The sequence below is a fragment of the Salvelinus namaycush genome, chromosome 10, assembly GCF_016432855.1.
Source record: "Salvelinus namaycush isolate Seneca chromosome 10, SaNama_1.0, whole genome shotgun sequence".
Classification (NCBI taxonomy): domain Eukaryota; kingdom Metazoa; phylum Chordata; class Actinopteri; order Salmoniformes; family Salmonidae; genus Salvelinus; species Salvelinus namaycush.
In genome coordinates this window covers 7,763,384-7,781,771 of record NC_052316.1, presented here as the reverse complement: position 1 = coordinate 7,781,771, position 18,388 = coordinate 7,763,384, and the positions used below count along the sequence as shown (strand labels likewise).

The following is an 18,388-nucleotide window of genomic DNA, read 5'->3' as shown; positions in this document are numbered from 1 at the left end:
ATAGATAAGATATTTCAAGTATTTTTGCTCTATTTGATCTGGGCTGAAGCACAGTTTAACGGTAGAACAGACGGTTCATATTTTCCATTGACTTTTGTAGTAGAGAATGACAGATACGGATTTTTTTTAGGGCCGATATCGATTTTTGGGGGTCAAGGAGGCCGACGGCCGATATTTTAGGCCGATATTCGAATACCATTACATTTGAAAATGTTGATGACAAAATTTCCCAGAAACAATCAAATTTACTTTGTTTTTTACCAACCTAACTACATAACATAATGGTAATAATTGTATTTTAATGGTAAATCTCTTGATGAACTGGGTAAGTTAAGATGGCATAGGCCTACTCACAATACAGGTGAATGCATATTCAATGTGTGTGCAAGCATTGAGTTATTGAGCTCATTTTGACTGATCAGTGGAGTCTATGGTGCTACAGATGAAAAACAACCTGTTTTCCTTCGATGTGGGACTTATATTAGCCTACTGATCAACAACATTTGCATAGAAGCATCACCGCAGCATTTCTTTATCTTTATTTAACAAGGCATGTCAGTTAAGATCAAATTCTTATTTACAATGATGGCATACCCCGGCCAAACCCGGACGACGCTGGGCCAATTGTGCAATGCCCTATGGGACTCCCAATCATGGCCGGATGTGATACAGCCTGGATTTGAACCAGGGACTCTTGCAATGAGATGCAGTGCCTTAGACCGCTGCGCCACTCGTGAGCCCTATATCACGCCTGTATGGAAGGACATCATATAGGCACTGCTGTTAGTTTAACGGAATAAAATAACATCTATTTAATGCAAATGGTCCAACGTAACGTCCTTATTTATAGAAACATTTTTTTTCAGCTGTCAGGACGATCTCTAAAAATAGATCTCTAAAAAACTCAGGTGCAAGGACGAAATTCGAAACAACTAAATTGGCTAGTTCAGCTATCTGTCAAGAAATGGACGGGTTGTAATTTGATCTCACTGCTACGATTGGATAGAGCGAGGCTGTAACTCCGCTCCCTTTCACATGTCTCTCGATCACTCATATCACTTGCTGGCTGCTGTTTACTGCCACTATGTTAGCTAGTTCAATGCCGTTGACATTTGCTACTAAGCCATAAATGTGAATTATATTTAATAAGGAGAGGGTAGAAAAAAATATTTAACAACGATGCACGTTCTGTCTGAATGACTTAGTTTGAGAAGTGAGAACACGGGAACATCTTTCTTGGCCATAAACATGCAGGAATTTTCTTAGGTAGCTAAACCTATTGCCAACCTTTATTTAGGCATTCCAAAACACTTCCTTCTTTCCCTATTACGAAAATCATCTAATCCGACTATCAACTGTCAATTTACGGATATGATGGCAGCTGGTCAGATCAGCACACCAGTACATTGCTAACGTTACACCAAAGAGGTTTAGGAATTCTGTGGTTACACCGCAAGTCAGATGGCTCGTTGTCGAAAATGGTGCATGTTCAAAATGATAAACAGCTAACATTAGCTAGCTACGTTGGCTAATAACTCCTATTTGATATCTTAGCACCATATTTATCTAGCTAGCTAGCATAGTAGCTAATATAGGTAGATAACACCACAGATGAAAGGGTTAGTTATACATAATCTTTGCTAACAGGTCACATAGCTATCTGCTTAGCTAGCTAGCTAGCTTGCATGTCCGGGCACGTCGACACAAGTATTTTTATTCGTGAATTAAACCTAAACTAATATTTGCAACAGGAGTTAGATTTTGGTCACTGTGTCAATTCATCCGTTTCTCATTACTGCACCTTTCTGTTGGAGAATGAGCTAGCTTGATGCTGATGATGTTTTTTCGCCGCTTGACATTCCTTGGCATTGTGCAGTTCTCGTGGCTGAAGCACTGAGTGGCGGCTGGCATAGCAGCAGTTTTGCTATGTAGAGGGACTATCGGCAATACTGCAATGACAAATTTATCGAGTAAACCATATTTGATTTTTCAATTTCAAAACACACTTAAGAGTATCATAACCATTACAGAACAGATTCCTCACCTTTTCTGGTCATGATCAGTTCATATTCCCAAAGTAGCCATACAACAAATTACCATGCACATCTCTAATTGTGCCTATTAGATATTATAATTTCAACTTTTTGCATCCGAAAGGGAATGCGGTTTATAACATACAGTAGAATTTACCAAGTGAACAGACAGTAGATCTTTTCCATTGAAGTATGTAGGCTACTGTAACTAGGCCTACTGTAGGCTAATTATACAAAAAAATCAGAGTAGACAGTGGGGAGTGCAGTATATTTTGCTTAGTGAAAAAGTAAAAGCAAAACATTACTGAATTCAAACTATCTTTTTACAGGTCCACAACAATGTGCAATTGTTTTTGTCTTTCAGACACGGTCAGATACAGAAAATGTCAATGCAAAAGAAGACATTCTACCAACCCCTCCAAAGACATTTGATCAAGTTCGCCATACATTGCTATTTCCTTATAGTGTCTTGGCCTAATTCCAATACTTCCAAAGTATACAGCAAATAAGGGTGTTATGGTCAGCAATGTTCCCTCTAAGCTGCGCCAAGTCGCGCGCCCCTCGGACTGCCGAAGAAATATCAGCCCATGCAGAGAAGCACGAGATTGAACTTCACTCAACATTCTAGAGTTTTCCCCTTTAGTTAACATTATCAAGGTTCCGCTCTACTCTGGGAAGTGTGATCGACTCAACGCAATATTAGCCACTTTCATTGTAACATACCGAAACAAAATGAACTATGCAAGACTTAGTATGCAAAACTAACTGTGCAAGAGATTTTCTTGTAGGAGTTGGTTTCTGTTGCATTGACAGGCACGACTCAGGCCCGTACTCTACACAGACCAGTGTGCCATAACCCGTTAGAGCTGCAGTAGGCCTATAAGCAAATAGCCATTGCCATTTATGGATCTGCGCCATTCACTTTGAACTGGACTGTGTTTACAGCATGAGCGGTCGTGAGTAGATGCGCTTGTTTTGAGATCAAAGCGAGAGCTACATGTAGCGACCTGTGCACATTGGTTCATATTCTTTACTAGTTAGTGAGTTATTAGCCCAGATGTAGTTCATTTCTAGTCAACAATGGGGGAGTGGTTGCTTTCTACAAGAGCACAAACTGTGTGCATTTCTAGTAGAGCTGAACCCATTTAGTCGACTGGACGATTCGCGCCTGTCTCAGTGGAATTATCAATTTCGAATGCCACACGGATGGCACAGTGCATCACTGTAAGAGATGTGGTACTGAAATTGTATATGGTTATATTATGCTAAAATAATGGTGCAACACTAATAAATCTGATATTATTTTATAACAAATGTGCTTTCTGCCGCGTTGGATACGGTCGCTGTCCGCGGTTCTGAAACATAATCTTCAGTGCGCCGTAGAATTGGCGCCTTCCCCTAAATTGCTATGTGCATGATAGCAAAGTCAACCAGCATATTGGGATTGAGAACAATGCGACAGAGGGAGCAGCAGCAGAGATGAGGAAACAGCCCTTGCCTCTAAGAAAATTGAGGAGAGAGGAAACCCCAACTTAATTAGGTCTATAATCAAGACCCTAACTGTTAAATGTGCGTGGCTTTATAAATCATCCATACATATCTACGGAAATAAGATAGATCTTGCATCTGTTTCCTGTTTGAGTGTTTGTTTAATAGTCTACTGATTCCGCGAGCACAAAGCCTCATGCAACGGCAAAATGTTGGATAAAGCAATTTCACAGATTCGGCTGTTTTGAATCTTTGCTATGCTGTAATAAAGACTTTATTTTTCCCCCAGTTAGAACAGACTGGCATTACTTATAATTAATTTTGTGATGTTTACACTGCTCCAAACAGACAGAAAAATAACATTGTAATCTAACAGCACCTGTTTGTCACATATAATATGCGCACAGTTCTCACTCCTGTACCCTCCTCTTTCTTGATTTCCTTCTTATTGTTATTATTACAATTGTTATTATGATCATCATTGTAATAAGTAATGTTGTTATCATTAGTATTTTGGTTAAAAATTAAATAACAAAGGGATCTTTAAATAATTAGCCTAAACAATAAATAAACCGCAATTCACGATTTTTTTGTTATTGTTATTGTCATTTAACCTTTATTTAACACCACAACACTACAGAAAGAGAGACCTAAGACAACAGCATAGCATGGCAGCAACACAAGACAACACAGCATGCCAGCAACACAACATGACAACTACATGGTAGCAACACAGCATGGCAGCAGCACAACATGGTAGCAGCCCTAAAACATGGTACAAACATTATTGGGCACAGACAACAGCACAAAGGGCAAGAAGGTAGAGACAACAATACATCACGCGAAGCAGCCACAACTGAGTGTTTGTTGCAGCTTGTTCCTGTCGCTAGCTGCAGCGACCTGAAAAGAGGAGTGACCCACGGATGTGTGTGCTTTGAGGACCTTTAACAGAATGTGACTGTCAGAACGGGTGTATGTGGAGGATGAGGGCTGCAGTAGGTATCTCAGATAGGGGGGGTGAGGCCTAAGAGGGTTTTATAAATAAGCATCAACCAGTGGGTCTTGCGACGAGTATACAGAGATGACCAGTTCACAGAGTGTAGAGTGCAGTGATGTGTCCTATAAGGAGCATTGGTGGCAAATCTGATGGCCGAATGGTAAAGAACATCTCGAGAGCACCCTTACCTGCCGATCTATAAATTATGTCTCCATAATCTAGCATGGGTAGGATGGTCATCTGAATCAGGGTTAGTTTGGCAGCTGGGGTGAAAGAGGAGCGATTACGATAGAGGAAACCAAGTCTAGATTTAACCTTAGCCTGCAGCTTTGAAATGTGCTGACAGAAGGTTAGTGTACCGTCCAGCCATACATTTTTTTAATTGTACCTTTATTTAACTAGGCAAGTCAGTTAAGAACAAATTCTTATTTACAATGACGGCCTACCGGGGAAAGGTGGGTTAACTGCCTTGTTCAGGGGCAGAACTACAGATGTTTACATTGTCAGCTCGGGGTTTCAAACCAGCAACCTTTCGGTTACTGGCCCAATGCTCTAACCACTAGGTTTCCTGCTGCCCCAAAATGATGATGTGACTACTTCAAACTCTAAACCCTCCGAGGTAGTAATCACAGTGGTGGGGAGAGGGGCATTCTTCTTACCAAACCGCATGACCTTTGCTTTGGAGGTGTTCAGTACAAGGTTAAAGGCAGAGAAAGCTTATTGGACTAAGAAAGCTTTGTTGTAGAGCGTTTAACACAAAATCCGGGGAGGGGCCAGCTGAGTATAAGACTGTATCATCTGCATATAAATAGATGAGAGCTTCCTACTGCATGCCACTGTTTTTAGTCTGCTGTAATAAAGGCTTTATATATTGTTTTATTTTGTTAGAACAGACTCTCTGGTACACTTATTAATTTAGTGTTGCTTACACTGTTCAAAACGGTCAGGAATATTGTAATCAATTTTTTTTTAAATCTCCAGTAGTTTCCACAACTTAAGTCAAATGTCTTCCACAGATCTGACTTCCCCTTTCCCTCCTGAGCAACCAGTAAACATTTGCCTGTTTCGAGATACTTTTTCACGTTCTCCGCATCCATTTTGCTGTCACGTGTTGCTGTTTTCGGAGTTTGTTATAACCAATTTATTGATGTCATTATGATAGGCTACAGGTTAGGCCCTATTGGTCACATGCATGCGATGCTTACATGTTTCACGTAAAGAGAGTAAGGGTTGAGGGAATAGGGAATGTTTTTCCTTAACATATAAGGGATTTCGGTAACAGAACTTTTCAGTCAGAAACAAGTAAGAAACTAAAATGGCTGAAATGATGTCACAGCTTCAGCACGGACAGCGTAATAAACACTTGCTGTGCTGTGGTGACTTTTAGCTGCAGTAGGGAGGAGAATGAGACAACTTGCGCCAGTCACACAAGCACTTGATGTTGTTGTTTTTTAAAACAGTGTGACCATTTGGCTCTTTCTTGAGTGATTTGTGTGTCTTCATTATTTAATCAAACAGTGTGCTTAAAGCATCAGACAAGCTCAGTGCATATGAAGTGGATTTTTTTCAAACACATAGGTTGTCTGTCTATATATGGAAAAACAAGTTGAAACATTTCGACCAATCGATTGATCGAAAGTACAGGACGATTCTCGTTCTACCAAAAAAAAAAATCTTAGTCCAACAGCCCTAATTTCTAGCCATCTTTGAAAAGCGAGTCAGGTAAAGAGCATTTTTTTATGTCTTAAAGGGGCAGTGTTATATTTTGAGACAGTCTTGAATAAGCTAAGTAGCCAATAGGCAGAGGGTAGTATAATCTGGGAATAATAATTAAATTGATATTGTAAAGTGGTTTCTTGCATCAAACAACACAACATTTTCAGTCACCTCCTTGTCTGAAGGACAAGTGGATAAACAGGTTAATGTCAATGCCCTGCATGTTTTTCCCCCCAAAAGTCTCATGGAATGGAGGTCTACATTGAACACCACACATTTTCTGCTACTGTAGGCTGAATGATAGAAGAGCTATTTTCATGTTAAAATGTTATGGGATGCATTTTTCTCCATTGTTTTTGATGGTAGGAGAGTCTGGTAGACCTACATTATGATCAAGTAGCCACAGTAGCCTACTTGGCAACTGTTAAAACTGTAACTTAAAGCGGATACAGCCTCAGTGTCCACAGTAAACGTGAGCTGGTACTTCCACTTCATTTTCACAATGTTCAAGTTTGCGCTCGGCAGAGCAAAAATGTGCTCAGTGACGAAAAAAATGTGTGAACATTGATTGTCACCATAAAAGGTGAATGATGAGCGTTTTTTTTTAGGTGGAGTTATAATGCTTGTTCACACAGTTTCAGGACAGGTCAGATATATACTGGGAAACATGCATATGTATGATGTGCGGTAAGTTTATAAATCTCAATAGTTTTGTGTGTGCGCAGTCTATTCAGGAGTGGCACACGCATATATTTAGTGTTACATTTATGCAACAGTTATAAATGAAGGCCCAGCTCTCCAGAACTTCCAGGGAAGCAATATGAGAGCCTAGAGGAATGTATAGCACATGGTCAGGCAGAATGAGTTACGGTATAGGCCGACATACAGTGGCAAGAAAAAGTATGTGAACCCTTTGGAATTACCTGGATTTCTGCATAAATTGGTCATAAAATTTGATCTGATCTTCATCTAAGTCACAACAATAGACAAACACAGTCTGCTTAAGCTAATAACACACAAACAAGTATACGTTTTCATGTCTTTATTGAACACACCGTGTAAACATTCAGTGTATTGTGGGAAAAGTACCTGAGGAAAATGTCACTTTCCATGTGGAAACTTCTCAAACAAGGACTTTGTTCATGCTAAAACTGACTCTTTCTTACGACAGAGAACCATTCAAGAAAATAAGAACACATCATCAGCCAGTGGCTGACTGTGGACAATATCACCTCAGTCAAAAAACCAAACCTGTGGTGACCAATTGTGTCCTGCCCTTAGTGTACATTACCCCCTTCCCATTTCTCCCCACTGTGAAAGACCGGACGGTGCGACACACCATGGAAGACCCAGGAATAAGTCCACCACAGTTTGTCTTTCCCCTCAAAATCATCCCCCTCCTCCCCAACCCCAACTCAGATATCTCCCTCTAGGCCCATAGCGTAGCTCTGTGGGATTTGCAGCAAACTGTCAGTTCATAGACAAATGTCCCTTTGGTCTCTATGGATGTTCTCTCTGGCCTCGCACACCTGACAGCAGTTCATCCTCAAAGCTGCCAAAGTTTCACTTTCCTGTTTTTGTGTGAACATGCACATAGACCCACATAGATAAGCAAAACGGTAGACAACATGTTTGCATGTGCACACCACACACCTTCATGGTTTTTCCTCTGGTCATTCAAAAGAGCCAGGCATTCTGCTATACTGACAGGGGACAAAAGCAGATCAGTCAAAACTGCGAAGGTGGAGGGTCCCACAAGTTTGCTGATCCAAACCTTCAGCAGCACATAATCATTAATCAAGCCTAACAGATTCTGGGCCTGGCAAGACACTCCACCTTTTTCCGCAGGCAGGATCCTTCCCAAGGAGACACCCAAGGGTTCATTCCCTCACAGGCCACACAATAATTCACATCACATTCTCACACAGCACACAGTACACAGTCAATGCCAACCCCTGAGCCTTCCGCTCAAACTGATGAATGCCTCTTTAATTGAAACAAGAGTAACTGAGAAAGACATGCTCTCTGATCACTGGCTGGTTGGATCAGGCTACCGCATCTCCATCCAACTGCTTACTTCCACGACGAGGGATATTGTGATCTATGGCAAGGAACTGAAACCGATATCAAATAAACAGCAGAAGCTTGATTTCTCTCAGTTCCTGGATTCAGAAACAAGAGCACGGGCAATTTCTCTCTGTCGATTGATTACGGCTTTACACTGTGTCAACACTTGACAACGCCACTTCCTGGCCAGGTCTTTCTCTTTCTTCTCTCTCCAGAGTCTGCAGCCTCATCTCCCCTTGCAAACACGGCAGTCTTCTAGGAAGTCGTTCTCAGCATCCTCCCTTCTTTCCCCTAGCCTTCTGATCGTTAATAAGGTAGTGTAATGCAGTAATACAGCACGGACCATTAGAGAAAGTTCACCCACATTCCTGCTGTGCTGTTATCCGCTCAGAGGTAGTCATGCAGAAGGTCTTTGGCAGAGCCGAGTGCCACTCTGTCTAGGCCCAGCCACGCTAACCGTGGGCAGAGTGCAGGAAGTTAGTTATAGCATGCTTCAGAGTCAACCAGGGGAGGATTTAGGATTGGCACATGAGCAGAAACGAAGGTGCACCGTAAGGAGAGTTTTACCGACTCTGCGAAAGGTTTGACGAAAGCAACACGGCAGAGTACGTTGAGAAACTTTTCTAAAACATTTCAATCGTGTACAAATTAAGAAGGGTCGCAAAGAGATGAGAAACAACACCAACAGAACAGCTCTCTCCGAGGTGAAACCCTTTCCCGAAAGACGTGGCAAGAAAGCCCTGTCTTTAGCCTTGCATAGAGTGACAACATTCTGGCAACTTTCCCTAAATCCCCATGTCTCCAACCTGGATTACTTAGAACCTGGGAATTTTAGGAAAGTTATCAGAATTGTGCGAGCCTTGCATCACCGTTCCACATGACATCTATCTCTCCAGGTCCTTCATCTGTAGGCTAGAGCTGGCCCTCAAAACACAGGAAGACGGAGAAGGTTTTTTTCTGGGCCTCTCACCCTATGTATTCCCTGTCTCTATCCTAAGCCTCTATCCTTTATCCTAGGTCCTATCCTTCATCAGTGAGTAATATCCCTTATCGAAAGGTTCCAGAGGAAATAAACGTAGGACATAATTGCTCTCTATCCTGGAGTCACCCTGACTCTCTGTTTGGTGTAAATAATATTCATCCCCTCGACCCCTTCCTTCTTCTCAGCTCTTCAATCCTCCACTATCAGTAACAGACGACAATAACAGGATCTACTCCCCCCATGCCAGACACATACTGTGCTGGAGTACTATGAGTAATAGAAACGTCGTGGAGAGAGAGAGAACCTTTTTCCACTCTGAAAAAAAAACAGCTTCAAACTCCAGCATTCCTAGAAACAGACATCTCCTCCTTCTCCTGCCCTTGTTGGCTGGTTAGCTAACTGTATCAGCGTGGTGACAGCGCTTTGACTGAGACAGACGCGACGATGATCAATGCACGGTTGCGTAGTGTAAAAGGAGTCCTTGTAATTGGTTAGGGTCACGAACCTCCCCTATCCCTCCATACCTAAACTTCCTTTACACACATCCACTCTGATCAAGGCAGGGGTTTCAGTTAAACAGAAGTCCCGTCCAAGTCCCGATCTCAGAGGAGATCTACGCTGGAGACAGTTGGAGCTGAACGACAACAAGTAGCCTGCTGAGTGGCTATCAAATCATCAAGTTATTCACAGTGGAAAACACAAGACCTAGAGTCCTCATGATGTGGCAGGGTTTCCCAAACTCAGTTCTCAGGACCTCAGGGGATGCACGTTTTGGTTTTGGCCCGAGCACTACACAGCTGATTCAAATAATCAACTCATCATCAAGCTTTGATCATTTGAATCAGCTGTGTAGTGTTAGGGCAAAAACCAAAACGTGCACTTCTTGTGGTCCAGAGTACCGAGTTTGGGAAACGCTGATGTAGAGTCTTGAGATAGACGTGTAATATACGAGGCATTCCGGACAGAGAGAGCAGGGAACAAGAACAGCAGGATTCATAAAGTCACGCTGGGAGAGGGGGGAAAGTTTCCAAAACAAAGCAACAATGGGAAATCAGTTCGTCCACAATGAGATACAGAGCGACGTGCAGGCCAATGTGTCACATGGTGGGCAGACGGAATTTGTGAAAGCAGATTATCCTCATATGTCAAGTAATAAATTAATTCATTATAAATTAAACCGTTGTGCCATCTGGCCCTAGTCAAAGCCATATATAACCTCTGGCCCCAGTCGTATCCCCCAAAAATACAGCTGTTCAAGTGATCAAATTGAATTGTTCCTTTGTCTCTTCAAATATGTTTCAGTTAATTGGCAATACATGGCAAACACTTGAATACAGTAACTAATCTAGCCACAAACAAACTTCACAACAAGGGAAATAAGTATTTAAAGAGAGGCAGCCCTATTACAAACGGCACCTACAGGGCCTTGCTGCACTGTGGTTAGGACCTCTGGTTCACACCAGTTCAAACTCCCCTCAGAATGGTCGACCAGTGGCCCTCCCCCAGATGGGTTGGAGATTACAGGGATTGTTCAGCCATCGAAATCCTTGGACGGGCCCGCCTAAGCATTTTTTCAAACAGTGCAACAGTCAAATTTTTGGGATTGAAACGCTTTCTTTGTAAACTTAAACTACTAACTCTGCTCCTGTTCTCCAGGACCTCGGGGTTCTGCCCAACACTCAGACGTGGATCCACCTGATGTCCTCCATTCCCAACCACCCTCCAACCTTTCATTACATCCTCTCCAGCTACTGTTGTTGTCATGTTGTCATTATCTGCTAAGAAGCTTTTCTTGCTCTATCATATCGGGCTTATAATATGTGAGATACACAGATTAACTGAAAACACTAGCACTGCAAACACTCAGAACAAAGAGAGCAGCAGTGCCTGGACTTTGCAGTCTCCCTCTTCACGTCCCCCTTCCGAGACTGGCTGCCTGTTGAGAACAAGTGACAGGCAGAACCTTCCACCCACACAGCAACCACCTCCTCTATATTCCACACACCAGAATTCAGTATTTTAGACTTTGATTGCCATGGGAGTGCCCAAAAACAAAAAAAAACTGTGAAAATAAATGAACGGCACAATTGTACCAAAAACGATCAAAGTTTATGTATTAAAATCTTAAATATTGCCAGGTTGGTTTTCACAGCTGTTTCACAAGGTGTTCATTATTGTAAGGTATCCTTTGATGGTATTTATAAATTCCACATTATTCAATTCAATTCAAGGGGCTTTATTGGCATTATTCATTGATGTATCCTAGGACCTACAATAGATATATATATTCCACCACCAGGGTGTACTAATGAGCTATGTGAGACAGATTAAAAAAAAAAATCATAACAGGACTACTGAAATTATATTATTTCAGTGTAGATAAGAGAAAGGCAGGTTAAAATAAAAACATGACAGCCAGACAAGGCAGTGTAGAAATCAAATGGATTTGCATGTAAATGGAGTGGAAATTAGCATGTCTTCCTGATCTGTAAGGGAAGCAGATGACACGTTTTCTTTAACATTTCCAAAACGCAGCAATGTTTAAGACATGGATTTTCATGTTGTAATGTTAACAAGGTACCCAAAAGTAGTTCAAATTAATGTTTTCATTTTATTAGCTAAACAAAACTTGCCCTGGAAACCAGCCTTGTTTGCATAGCGATGATGAAAAGAACGTAATTTAGGCTATAATGACCTCCAAAATTCTAATCATTAGGTCATCACACTGTTGATATAGCAACGGACGCTAATAGTTTATCGAATCCCATGGTGACGTAAAGGGGGACACTATTTGGCATGACAGGACCTCTAAAATGTTCTCTTAAATTCAGCCGTGCCGACCCATTGCCATGCCCACCACCTAGGACCCTTTTTGATCCAGAAAAAAAACTGGAATAGCATCGAGCCCTGGGGCCAGTGAGACCAGGTCCTGGGAGTCCAGGGGCTGCTGAGGGCCTTTGATCCTGCTGTGGCTTTAGGCTGTGGAGCCAGCCTAAAGCTGGCCAACCACCAGGTACTACTGCAGTCTACCTGGGTCAGGCCCACGGGCCGTACAAGAGTCTCCCTTTACCTCATGCACAAGCATACCGTGTCTCTCCTTTTAGCAAAGCAAACAGGCCACAAAAGGAAAAAAAAGATTTGCTCAGCTATGACGGGCGAATTGGGGACACACGTACCAGCCTTAATAGGGCAGAACAGTTAGTGTCTGTGTTGGTGTCTATGGGCCCCTCTGCCAGGCCGAAAGGGGTCATTATGCCAGAGGCTTGGTCCAGAGGTGGAATGTTAAATAGTGTAGGAATGTTGTTTATTTTCACAATCACCAGTACGCGCCCCCACCTCGATGCACACCGACACGCATTCACAGAGCCTGCTCTTACTAATATAGTCGTATTAAGCCAACCAATAGGAATGCCTCAGATCTCCCCCTCTACCTGTTGTGAGGTCAACACAGGACCTCTAGGCCTTGATGTGCTGCCATGTCAGTCAGTTCATAAAGACATCAACATGCTGGGAGACATGCAGAGACACGGAGGAGGAAATCTATTAAACAGCCATGGCGCTATTAGTTACTGCCTTTGTCTTTTGCTTATTATTCCGTTTGAAAATATCATAATATAATGCCACCATACTCTGTTGTGCAGATGGTGGTAAAATAATTTCCCCTTTGCAGCACAGATGAGTAATATTTACAGGGCTGGGCCAAGGTCTTGCCTCAGAGGATGTCTGTCCCAAATGTCTAGACTTGTACATTGTTATTTTATGGGCTGCAGCACCCCCCAGTCTATGAAGCATTGGGCCGATCCAAAAAAAGAGGGAAACAGAACCATCTATGCCCGCAGACAGTGACTTCCCCACCAATTCTAAGATGGGGGACCTGTGTCAGCGGGTTGGCATTGGATCCCCCATGACTCACATGGGCGGCAGACGAATATGTCTGTAGGCAGTGGGGAAGTGTAGCCAGGTGTCCACTAGGCTCTTTGATGAGCCGCAATGCCCACCCTGAGTTCAAAGTTCAGGGACATCAGGGGCTTCTGATAGCATCTCAATTACACATTTAGTTCATGTAAAGGATTAATGAGACATGGATGTCTCAATGCATGCATTAATTAGGAACAAACTAAATAATTGTCCTTCTAAAGCTAAACACATGCAATTGTGAATTACATGCCCTAAATGAACCCCTATTATTATAGACCTTAAAGCTTCAATATGCAGAAATCACTTTGCCATTAGCTGGTTGCAAACATTCTAATATTTCGCCTAATTTCAGTTTATGTGACAAAACAAGCAATGCATAGTGTAGAGAATCATTATACCACCTAAACCGCTGTGAAATATACAGTATATATAAATGTATTTTTTTTTACCTCCCCTTTTTCTCCACAATTTCATGATATCCAATTGCGATCTCATCGCTGCAACTCCCCAACGGGCTCGGCGAAGGTCGAGTCATGCGTCCTCCGAAACATGACCCATCTAACCGCGCTTCTTAACATCCGCCTGCGTAACCCAGAAGCCAGCTGCACCAATGTGTCGGTGGAAACACCATTCAACTGACAACTGAAGTCAACCTGCAGGCACCCTGCCCGCCACAAGGAGTCACTAGAGCGCAATGAGCCAAGTAAAGAGCCCCCCGGGCCAAACCCTCCCCCAACCCAGACGACGCTGGGCCAATTGTGCACCGCCCTATGGGACTCCAGGTCATGCCACAGCCTGGGATCGAACCTGGGTATGCACTGACACCTCAAGCAATGCGATGCAGTGCCGTAGACCGCTGCGCCACTAGGGAGGCCGTGAAATATATTTTCAATAACCAAACATATTGTATTTCCAGCTGTTTTAAGCTGGGGTAAAATACGCAAAAATTCAAAGAAATAATGGGAAACATAGAAACAGCGCATATAGAAAAGATATACCGCTTCTTAGACTTGCTTTCAATGGGAATGATAGATCTATAACTCACAATTCTATGTTAATTTGGTCGGGTCGCCCCGATTACTGCCATTAGGGTATGTGAACGATTAACTGGGCACTTGAGCCTATAAAAAAGGGAAGGATATTTCTTCTACAAATCAAATAGATATTCTCATTGTTCCCACACCCATCTGCCAGCAGCACAGTAAAATCTAAGAGCTCTGAGGAAAAAGTTGATCTCAGTGTCAATGTCGGCTAAGCTATTCGAGACAATTTGAGGCAGTGATGATGATTCTGTTAACTTGTGGGTATTTCTGCATTATTTCACAATCAAGATGCTGTATTCGATGTTGTTGGTGCTTAATTACTGGGGAGATCACGATCATTCACCCGCTCTGTGATGTTGTTAGGCGTATGCACGAGTTTTTAGACAGTCCAATGTCATACAAAGTGCTGCAGATCTGGGTTTGAGAAGCACCCTGCAATCAGGCACCATTCGTTTCTGTGGGATGGGCTGGAAATCAAGGAGTAACTGGCAGCCAAAGCAACAACACACTTCAGCAGTTGCTGCCAGCAGTTGGCATGGCACAGGAAACCATCAGGCTGTAAAAACGCATACAATTCTCTAAAATGGAAAACAAGTGCACAGATGTGTGTACCTGTTTCGCTTCAATGGCAGAGGCATGTCTGGAAAACTTTATGAATGAGTGCAGGCAGAGACTGGTAGAGGGGCTATTACTAAATCGTCCAATTACATAACCGGCGATGTGTGTAGAATGTTCAGTGACATGCGGTCTGCCTACCCTGTGATAATTATTGAACAATAACTAATGAAAAATACATCAATCTTTTTTTTTTTTTAAATCAATAATACTTTTGTACATTGTATACATAGCATCGAGGCAAAGTTGCTTCCTGTTTCAGTCAAGTCTTTGGTCCCGTTCGCGTGGGTCAAACAAAAACACTAATGATTGGTTGACAATGCAGGTGATGGCTACAAGTTGCAGCTGGTGAGGAGCAACTGTAGAAAATTGCAGTCGACCGCAGTTTAAACTTCATGACCTTTGATCACATGGTTGTGGTAAAGTTCATGTGACATGTAGGCCCTAGTCGAACATTTTTATCCCCATAATGCAACTCATTTTGAAAGGCGGCGACTTGACAAAGTGATCTACTAAAACGCCCAATATGTCCCATTCATTTTCATTGCGCTCAAATAATAAATGCGCATGGGTATTGGCGTGAAAAAAGTTATGGGAAAGGCAGTGTTCTCACCTACCAACGGACGTCACACGTAGTCTGCCTTTTGGCTGTTACATCCGTTTTACTGCTAACTAAAAGTAAACTGATCAGGGTGGCTAACATATTGCATCCGAAACAGTTTTAAACGTGTGATTTTCTAGCGTAACGGGGTGATAAGGGATGGAAGACCACTTCAAAGGAAGGGACAGAAAATAGCACGATCATTTCAATCTCAGTGCTATCGTCGGAAAGACTGACCTCATGATGGTTTCAAGACATTGGGAAAATGACGAGGTCAAATCATGACGTCAGTGATCTTCAAGTCAGAAAGTCGGAGTTCTAGAAAGATGCCAAAGGTACCGATTTGCAATTCCGGGTTAGATGACCTTTCAAAACGAATTTTCCCAGTCATAGATCGTTTTAATTTTGGGGGAGTTACCAGTTGTCTTGAACGCACTTAAGTCAGAGATGTCCGAGTTCCCAGTTGTTCTGAGCGCGGCATCAGACCTCACCGCATGTCACTGGTATTGATGTATATGTGCGTGTGTGAGTACGTCGTGTTAGCGTTAAATTATAAAGATAGAACGTTTTGTGACCACACTTCATGTGAGTGATGGAAATTCCTTCCTCCCTCAGCCTCGAACCTGCGCACATAACTCTGAGTTTGCTTCCTTTTCACGCAGGTCTATATTACAATAGACACACAACATATCACAGAACTAAAACGCACAGAAATAGAAGCACAACGCTGCTTATCATTGGCTACAATAGCCCTTTGTGTAAGGGCTATAAATAGGCTAATAACAGAGCTGGGAAGGAGAACACGCCTGAAAAACGGAAACAAAGTTCCACTCAAGTCCCAAAAATGATTTGCAACAAAAACTGATACAGTAGGTAGGCTATATCAGAGACGTATGTAACATTGTATCTTTTCTTGCGTCGACCCAGAAACAGCAACACCGACGGCTTCACGTTGCTCAGCAGCAGCAACAGCTGTGAAAATCCAGCTGCGCACGAGTTTATTGCAGTAGCCTTTGTAGGTAAGTCAGCGAATGATACGCTGTAGCCTAATAAAGGTGGGTGACTAATATCCAGAACTTTCCTATCAAACGTTGATTGTCAGATATATTAAAAAGCATCTTACCTTCTGATACGCCAACTGAAGATAGTTGTACGGGATTCGTCTCTGGAAATCCTGGATGACATCCTCGCTGACTTTGTGCATGGACTGCGTTCCAACCTTCTCTTCAATGCACTCGTTTTGACAATTTGATCGTCGGAGAACCACGTCAAAGAACTGCAGGTCCATGGAAACAGAATCAAACGGGTGCTGGTCCTGGCACCTCAGTCGACATCGGACTTTAGTCTGGCGGACCTCTGCGTAGCTGCTGAGCGCTCCCTCCATGTATCGCACTACATCTTTATAGTCACTTCTGTAAAAGGCGTCGACGGCATTATTGTATAAAAGGTCGTAGGGCTCCAACGAACCATATGAGGAAGACAACAAGAGCGCTTGAAGGACAATTGACAAGATACTACTAATGGAAAAGTGCACATCCATCTTTTTGTCGTTAGTTATCTTTGGTGGGACACTACTCACGCGCACTAGCTTGCAGTTTGTACAAAATCCTCAGTCATATAATACAATTACCATGGGCGGCTTGCGGAGTCCAGATAGAATGTGACAGTCACGTAGGAGTTGAAAATGAAGATTTGTGTCCCATTAAATGCGTCCTTTGGTAGATGTTGCGGGCGGCGGTGGGGCGGAAATTGGACTACTTCAGTCAGGGACACATTTTCTGTAATGACCCCCCTCACACACACACACACACACTAACTCCTCCCCCTCTGCTATGAAATGAATGGTCATAACATCTCACTGAGTTCTTATGATATTTGCCGTGTCATTAGACACAATTGTAAAGCGACTACGTTTATGAATTGCGCTATGGTACTACACGAATAACAGTTGTATCATAGCAACAATCAGCCTAAATCTATAGGCTAGGCTACTTCACAAGAAAAAGTATAAATCCTATCTGGATGAAATGTTTGAAGTGTAGTCTATACTAGTAAACACACAGGGTAGAGTGTAACTAACTACTGTTCAGTTTTAGAGGTGTTATAGTACTGTTGTAATTGTTAGCTTATTAGGCTACACTGCAGGCCTACCCTCTAGATAGTACCATACACAATTTTGGAAATGTTAAATGGGACTCACATTTTTTTTATATTTTTTTTTTACATAAATCATTTTCTTTGAGAGATCGAAGGATGCCTGGAGTACCTCATATCACCTTTCGCAACCCTCTCAAAATGCCCAATCACTGGATATTGTCTCCCCCTGCAGGCCCCAAATAGTCATTCTAGTACTTTCTGGTACTTTCTGCAGAGCGTCATTACTTGCTCTTTTGAGAAATACTTAAATTATATTATTTTCCCCTTTCAACACTTTCTTACTAAACAGCATATTATGTGAATCAAATCAAACATGTTTGGTATGGGAAATAATAACTTAACATACCACAACATGAGCCATTGTGATACACTACATGACCAAAAGTATGTGGACACCTGCTCGTCGAACATCTCATTCCAAAATCATGGGCATTAATATGGAGTTGGTCCCCCCTTTGCTGTAATAGCAGCTTCCAGTCTTCTGGGGAGGATTTCCACTTGGAACATTGCTGCTGGGACTTGCTTCCATTCAGCCACAAGAGCGTTAGTGAAGTCGGGCACTGATGTTGGGCGATTAGGCCTGGCTCGCAGTCGACGTTCCAATTCATCTCAAAGGTGTCCGATGGGTGTAAAGTCAGGGCTCTGTGCAGGCCTGTCAAATTCTTCCACACTGATCTCAACAAACCATTTCTGTATGTACCTCACTTTGTGCAAGGTGGCATTGTCATGCTGGAACAGGAAAGAGCCTTCCCCAAACTGTTGCCACAAAGT

General features: G+C 42.6%; 1 protein-coding gene across 1 annotated transcript in view; it reads right to left on the bottom strand.

The window, feature by feature from the left end:
- The window catches only part of LOC120054624 (prolyl 3-hydroxylase 2-like), a 96,827-nt gene extending 79,575 nt beyond the window's left edge, over nucleotides 1-17,252 (bottom strand). Inside the window, exon 1 of the mRNA XM_039002114.1 lies at nucleotides 16,584-17,252. Coding sequence (XP_038858042.1) covers nucleotides 16,584-17,000 — 417 coding nt within the window. The 5' untranslated portion in view covers nucleotides 17,001-17,252. The remainder of the gene's footprint in view (nucleotides 1-16,583) is intronic.
- Between the last annotated feature and the right edge of the window lie 1,136 nt (nucleotides 17,253-18,388).